Below are 6,426 nucleotides of genomic sequence, written 5' to 3'. Positions count from 1 at the left end.
GACGCGCGAACGCTGGAAGCGAACGCAGCTCGAAAATATTGTGTATTTACGGACTTGTAATCCGTGTTATTTCACCGTGATGGGGAGAGAACATAGACAGATGACATTGTGTGTGTGTGTGTGTGTGTGTGTGTGTGTGTGTGTGTGTGTGTGTGTGTGTGTGTGTGTGTGTGTGTGTGTGTGTGTGTGTGTGTGTGTGTGTGTGTGTGTGTGTGTGTGTGTGTGTGTGTGTGTGTTTCATACAGTGTACCCATCGAAAAACAACACAGCAGAAAACAATGTGTGATATGTTTTCTTTTATTTTCCTGGACCGAGTATTTCACAAAGGTTGCAGTCGTTCAGAAATAATATTTGTTCTAAGCTGGTCCACCATGGCTGTCATAGGCCCCAATGTGTTCCAGGGCTGCGGTTTGGCTCCCTGCTGACGAAAATGACTTAAATGTCTGTACCTTCTTTTTATATACCTTGACAGAAAGCAGGAAACAGAGACTCATACTCCTCACTGTCGACACGCGACACAGACACACAGAGAGACAGTAAGATTCGCCTTCAGATCAAACACACAACTTCCAGTGAGGGTCTTTCCACAGCTGGACCACTGGAACCTGCTGCTGACTCTGTCAGCTGAATGGACTTTAAAAAGAACCAGGATTTTAAGTGAAAGAAAACTTCAGGGAACATTCAGGGGGACTACTGACTGGCTGATTTCCTGTTTTGAGTGTTTGTAGTTTCACTCAGAGACAAAATGGCATCCAAGTCGTCTCTCTCAGAAGATGATTATTCCTGTCCTGTGTGTCATGACGTCTTTAAAGATCCTGTTCTCCTGTCATGTAGCCACAGCTTCTGTAAAGCCTGTCTGCAGGAATGGTGGACAGAGAAGGAAATAAAGGAATGTCCAGTTTGTAAGAAGACAAATTAAATGGAACCACCCTCAAATCTCGCTCTGAAGAACGTGTGTGAGGCCTTCATACAACAGAGACATCAGAGAGCTTCAACAGGGTCTGAGGTTCTCTGCAGTCTGCATGCTGAGAAACTCAAACTGTTCTGTCTGGAATGTCAACAGCCAGTGTGTCTTGTGTGTCTTCATTCAGAAAAACCAATCGATGAAGCTGCACTGGATCACAAGGAGGAAGTCCAGAAATCACTGAAGGCCTTACAGGAAAAACTGGAGGTCTTTGATAATGTCAAAACAAACTATGATCAAACAGAAGAACACATTAAGGTCCAGGCCCGGCACACAGAGATGCAGATGAAGGAACAGTTTAAGACGCCTCATCAGTTTCTACAAGAAGAAGAGGAGGCCAGGATCAAAGCACTGAGAGAGGAAGAGCAGCAGAAGAGTCAGATGATGAAGGAGAAGATTGACGGTCTGAACAGAGATATATCAACCCTTTCACACACAATCAGAGCCATAGAGGAGGAGCTGAGAGCTGAACACATCTCATTCGTGCAGTACTACAAGACCACAATGAAAAGAGTCCAGTTCACACTGCAGGACCCACAGCCGGTCTCAGGAGCACTGATAGACGTGGCCAAACACCTGAAGAACCTGACCTTCAGAGTCTGGGACAAGATGAAGGACATTGTCTCCTACACTCCTGTCAATCTGGACCCCAACACTGCCCGTTCAGAACTCATCCTGTCTGACGATCTGACCAGTGTGAGATGTGGAGATGAACAGCAGCTTCCTAACAACCCAGAGAGGTTTGACTACTGGACCCGTGTCCTGGGTTCTGAGGGCTTTAACTCTGGGACTCACAGCTGGGATGTTGAGGTTGGAGGTAGTTTATGCTGGAGACTGGGTGTGTTAGCAGAGTCTTACCAGAGGAAGGGATGCAAGGGGGGTCAAATTTGGAGCATACGGTTTGTTGAAGGTAAATACAAAGCAGAAACCTCACTAGGCCTAGGTTCAGTCACTGTTCTCTCATTGAAGCAGAACCCCCAGAGGATTAGAGTCCAGCTGGACTGGACTGAAGGAAAGCTGACGCTAATGTTATGAAAACAAGTAATTTTATTTCTAAAATCCATGAAGTGTTTAATGAAGAGAGCAATGTGACAAGAAGAAAGGCGTTGATAGCATTTCTGTCGCGACTCGCGCTAGTTCTACTGAAACTCCTCTTTGCAAAAGTTATTGTAATATTTAAAGTCCTGTTTATTATTGTTGGCCTATATAAGTGTCATGAAGCATCAGGGCATTAATTCACACGTTGTTGTGATGCATTGTGAGCTTGGAGATCCATTGTTAGCTTTTGGAAATGTGTACCCTTTTGAAACCTCTCCCTCAGCAGCAAGTGGAGCTATTGTTGTTTGGACAACAACTCCATTTCAGCTTGATTTCTGCTCCTCTGAAACAACTATCTCCACTTGCGCTGGATTTGGGTAAAGTGGTGATAGTATAATGACACATGCAAGTGTGTCATTATATATGACGATATATAAAGTCACTATACCAACTTTGATGAGGCAGTATTGCTTTGTTTTAAAAATATAAGGTTTTCTTCATTTCCTGAAAAACGTATATTTTGTTTTTTCTTTTCCTGAACAATGAGCGTTTTGGAGTTAGCAGTTTCTGGCTGGACAGCAGAGATATACTGTATTTATTTTAATTATTTAACAGTAGTTGTAGTAGTAGTAGTAGTTTAACAGGTACATGATTTCAGTCTAATATAGAATAGGTCATCTACTGTACTTAGCTTTGCATTTGAAGCCACATCCAAGCATTGACAGTAGTGTATAGTCACTGTCATGTTCTGCATTTTTAATAGAAAGTGTTTTAAAGAAAACTGTTTCCGTAAACATTTGTGAATGGAAGCATAATGTATAATAACAATAATAATAATACATTTTATTTATAACACACTTTACATTCTCACGAATCTCAGAGTGCTACAGATTAAAAGCAAGGCATACAAACAGCATAGGCAACAGAACAATTACAAGAGACCCAACTAGGCTAAACTAAAGGGCCAAAATTAGAAATGAAAACTCAGTACGAAAAACAAACAGAAGTCCACAAAAAAATTGGGAAATGCTTTTTTAAAAGCATCAGTGGACTGTGGTGCTCTCAGGTGGTCAGGGAGGGAATTCCACAGACATGGGGCTGTGTAACAGAAGGCCCGGTCGCCCGCCCATGTATGTAGCCTATATCTATTGCCAGAACAGAGTTGGGAACAGAGTTGTGTTACAAGAGAAAAACAAAGTTTCAGACTTTTTGACAAATGTTGGTTCAGAATTGTTTATTCTTGAACACCTTGGCCTAAAGCCAGTGTTATTCTACATATTGGTACATCTCATACTTGAATAGAGACATGTTCAGGCCTGTAACTGTTGCATTTCAACAAACACAATCATCTTATCTGAAACTACAATACTGTAATATTCTCCGACAGTAAATATGAAATTCTTTACTTTGGCATTAGGGTTGTTGTGATCTCTCTGTATAACATTTTCAACCAGAAAGAGATATAAGAGAGCATGAAATACTGTTTTTAATGTTCAGTTCGCTTAGGTTGTAAAATCAAATGATTGAGTTGGATAAGACTGTTACAGACCATACTTTAGGTGGTGAATAGTAACTACCCTGCTGAGGAAAAAAGGGGGGGGGGGAATCAAAAAATTGAATCTTTATGTTAATATTAGACATTTCTGATTTATTTTTTTACTTCAATTAAACAACCCTTTGTGTTAAGGTATTCATTCACTCGAGTTATGTTATTGTACAGTGTTAATATGCTTTAGCAACAAAACATTTAAGTTGTACCCGTTGTACCCATTGTCAGAGTTCGTAGTTACATTACCTTTTACCATAGTATCATAGGAAGCCAGTCTATGATTTCAGTAAGATGTAATGACATCAGGGATCCCCGTATATGGGCATACAAGGGACTCAGAGAGACAGACAGACAGACACACACACACAGATAGAGATATTTTTGGATTTTTGGTTCTGGACTTCCCACTCGGCACAACACACCCTTGAGTCCTCTCTGTGATTACAGCCCTAGTTTGATCAGGCATATGGTTCTCGAGTTATGCAGGGTAAAGACAGACACATGCACGCACGCACCCACGCACACACACAGAGATTCAGTGCATTTGTAGATTGATCATTGTATTAGATTCATTGTTTTACTTTTTTAATCTCTGTGTCAAGCGATGACGTGGTATCACCAAGACTGTGTACAGTGTATAGACTTGGAGGTGAGCTACGAAACCTTGCCCAAATATGGCGTTATACATCATAGATATCTGATGTCATATACTGGCCACATGAAGTTGAAGTTGAGATTACCACAGGGAAGCCAATTTAGTTTAGGCTTTAAGAACATCATCATACATTCCTTACATTACACTTAAGTCGGTAAGTTGCTACCGATGAAGGTTTTCCATGGACGAGCGAACCCAATCTCGGGTTCTTTGGATTGGGTGGAGGAGAGTGAGGAATACGACTATCACCAAGAGATTGCCAGGTCCTGTTATGCAGATATGTTGCATGATCGTGATAGGAATGTGAAGTATTACCAGGGAATCCGTGCAGCTGTCTCCAGAGTCAAGGCTCGTGGCGAGAGAGTCATCGTTCTAGACATTGGAACAGGAACAGGGCTACTGTCCATGATGGCTCTCACGGCGGGGGCTGACTTCTGCTATGCTGTGGAGGTGTTCAAGCCCATGGCCGAGGCAGCCCAGCGCATCGTGGAGAAAAATGGTTTCTCAGACAAAATCAAGATTATCAACAAACACTCCACTAAAGTCACTGTAGGGCCAGACGGAGACATGCACATGAGAGCCAATGTCCTGGTCACAGAACTGTTTGATACCGAACTGATAGGAGAAGGAGCCCTACCCACCTATGAACACGCTCACCGGAATCTAGTCCAAGAGGGCTGTGAGGCCGTGCCCCACCGGGCTACCGTCTACGCCCAGCTGGTTGAGTCAGAGCTGCTGTGGAGCTGGGCTCAACTGCAGCCCATAGAGGTGGAGGGCAGAAGATTGGTGCCCCCTTCCGCAATGGCCCGCTGCGCCGGAGCCCATTCTGTCTGTGACATCCAGCTGAGTCAGGTGACGTCTGACAGCTTCACCCCCCTGGGTCCTCTCTGCACCATGTTCAGTGTGGACTTCAGCAAGCCGGTGAGCAGCGCTCCTCAGTCCTACTCGTCCCGGTTCTCGGTTCGGTCCAGCGGGCGGGCCCAGGTGGTCCTATCCTGGTGGGACATCCACATGGACCCCAGCGGAACCATTGTCTGCTCCATGGCTCCCAGCTGGACCTACCCAGACGCTCAGAGCGCTCCGTGGCGTGACCACTGGATGCAGAGTGTTTACTTCCTGCCTATAGAGAGGAGCGTGACAGAGGGAGAAGAGGTCGCTCTGACTGTCTGCCATGATGACTACAGCCTGTGGTACAGCCTCCAGTCAAGCAGCCAACAGGACACAAAAGCTGAAGCGCCTCCATGTCGACCACGTTGTACCTGCCAGGCCCACTTGGTTTGGACGCGGCCGCGGTTCGGGGAGCTGAATGACCGCCATCGTACAGAGAGCTATGTCAGCGCACTACGCAGCGTGTTGAAGACAGACAGCGTGTGTCTAGGAGTCAGCGATGGGAGCCTCCTCCCTGTCTTTGCTCACATGCTCGGAGCCAAGAAGGTTTTCAGTTTGGAGAATTCTAGAATGTCCAAACAGGTGATTAAACAGGTGCTAGAAGCTAACTCCATGACCGGAGGCGTTCAGCTGCTGGCGATCAGACCCGACCAGCTGACCAGCAATGACTTAGGAGGAGAACAGATCTCGGTGCTGCTGGGTGAACCCTACTTCAGCACTAGCCTCTTGCCATGGCACTCCTTGTTCTTCTGGTACTGCCGGACCGCCCTCGCAGGACTTCTACAGCCCGCCGCCACCATCCTGCCCCGTGCCGCCACCCTCCACATGGTGGCGGTGGAATTCCGGGATCTGTGGAGGATCAGAGCGCCGTGCGGGACGTGCGAGGGCTTCGACGTCGGACCCATGGACGAGATGGTCCAGCGATCTCTGGACTTCCGCGAGTCCCGCGAGTCAGAGCCCCACCCCCTGTGGGAGTACCCCTGCCGCGCGCTGACCCGCACCAGAGCCGCCATGACCTTCGACTTTACTCGGTGTGTCCCTCAACAGCCAATCAGCAGCCAGGGGTCGCTCCCGTTCATAAGGAGCGGGCGCTGTCACGGCGTTGCGCTGTGGATGGAGTACCAGCTGACTGGTGACATCGCTGTCAGCACGGGGCTAACTGGACCTGTCGGTGAACAGGGTGTGTGTGAGTGGAGCCAGTACAGGAAGCAAGGGGTCTACTTCTTCAGGTCATGGGAGAGCTTAGAGGACGGGGGGGCTGCGGTGTCTTACAGCTTGACCTTTGAACCCAGTTTAGGAGATATCAAAATGGAGTTCACTGTAGAGCAGTGA

General features: G+C 46.5%; 1 protein-coding gene and 1 pseudogene across 2 annotated transcripts; both read left to right on the top strand.

Annotated features, from left to right (window-relative positions):
• Nucleotides 1–698: 698 nt before the first annotated feature.
• LOC308098640 (E3 ubiquitin-protein ligase TRIM35-like) lies at nucleotides 699–1,999 on the top strand (annotated as a pseudogene). Its single transcript has one exon. The product of its transcript is annotated as an E3 ubiquitin-protein ligase TRIM35-like (transcript).
• A 2,375-nt stretch (nucleotides 2,000–4,374) lies between these two features.
• On the top strand, nucleotides 4,375–6,426 carry LOC308098638 (protein arginine N-methyltransferase 7-like; the record flags this gene model as incomplete). Its single annotated transcript, XM_080447047.1, has 1 exon — nucleotides 4,375–6,426. One exon carries the CDS (start codon nucleotides 4,375–4,377, stop codon nucleotides 6,424–6,426), a length of 2,052 nt encoding a protein of 683 aa, XP_080303173.1.

The sequence above is a fragment of the Gymnoscopelus braueri genome, assembly GCF_963280865.1.
Source record: "Gymnoscopelus braueri genome assembly, chromosome: 13".
Taxonomy (NCBI): domain Eukaryota; kingdom Metazoa; phylum Chordata; class Actinopteri; order Myctophiformes; family Myctophidae; genus Gymnoscopelus; species Gymnoscopelus braueri.
The sequence above is the reverse complement of the archived record's forward strand: the minus strand, read 5'-3'. Positions and strand labels throughout refer to the sequence as shown.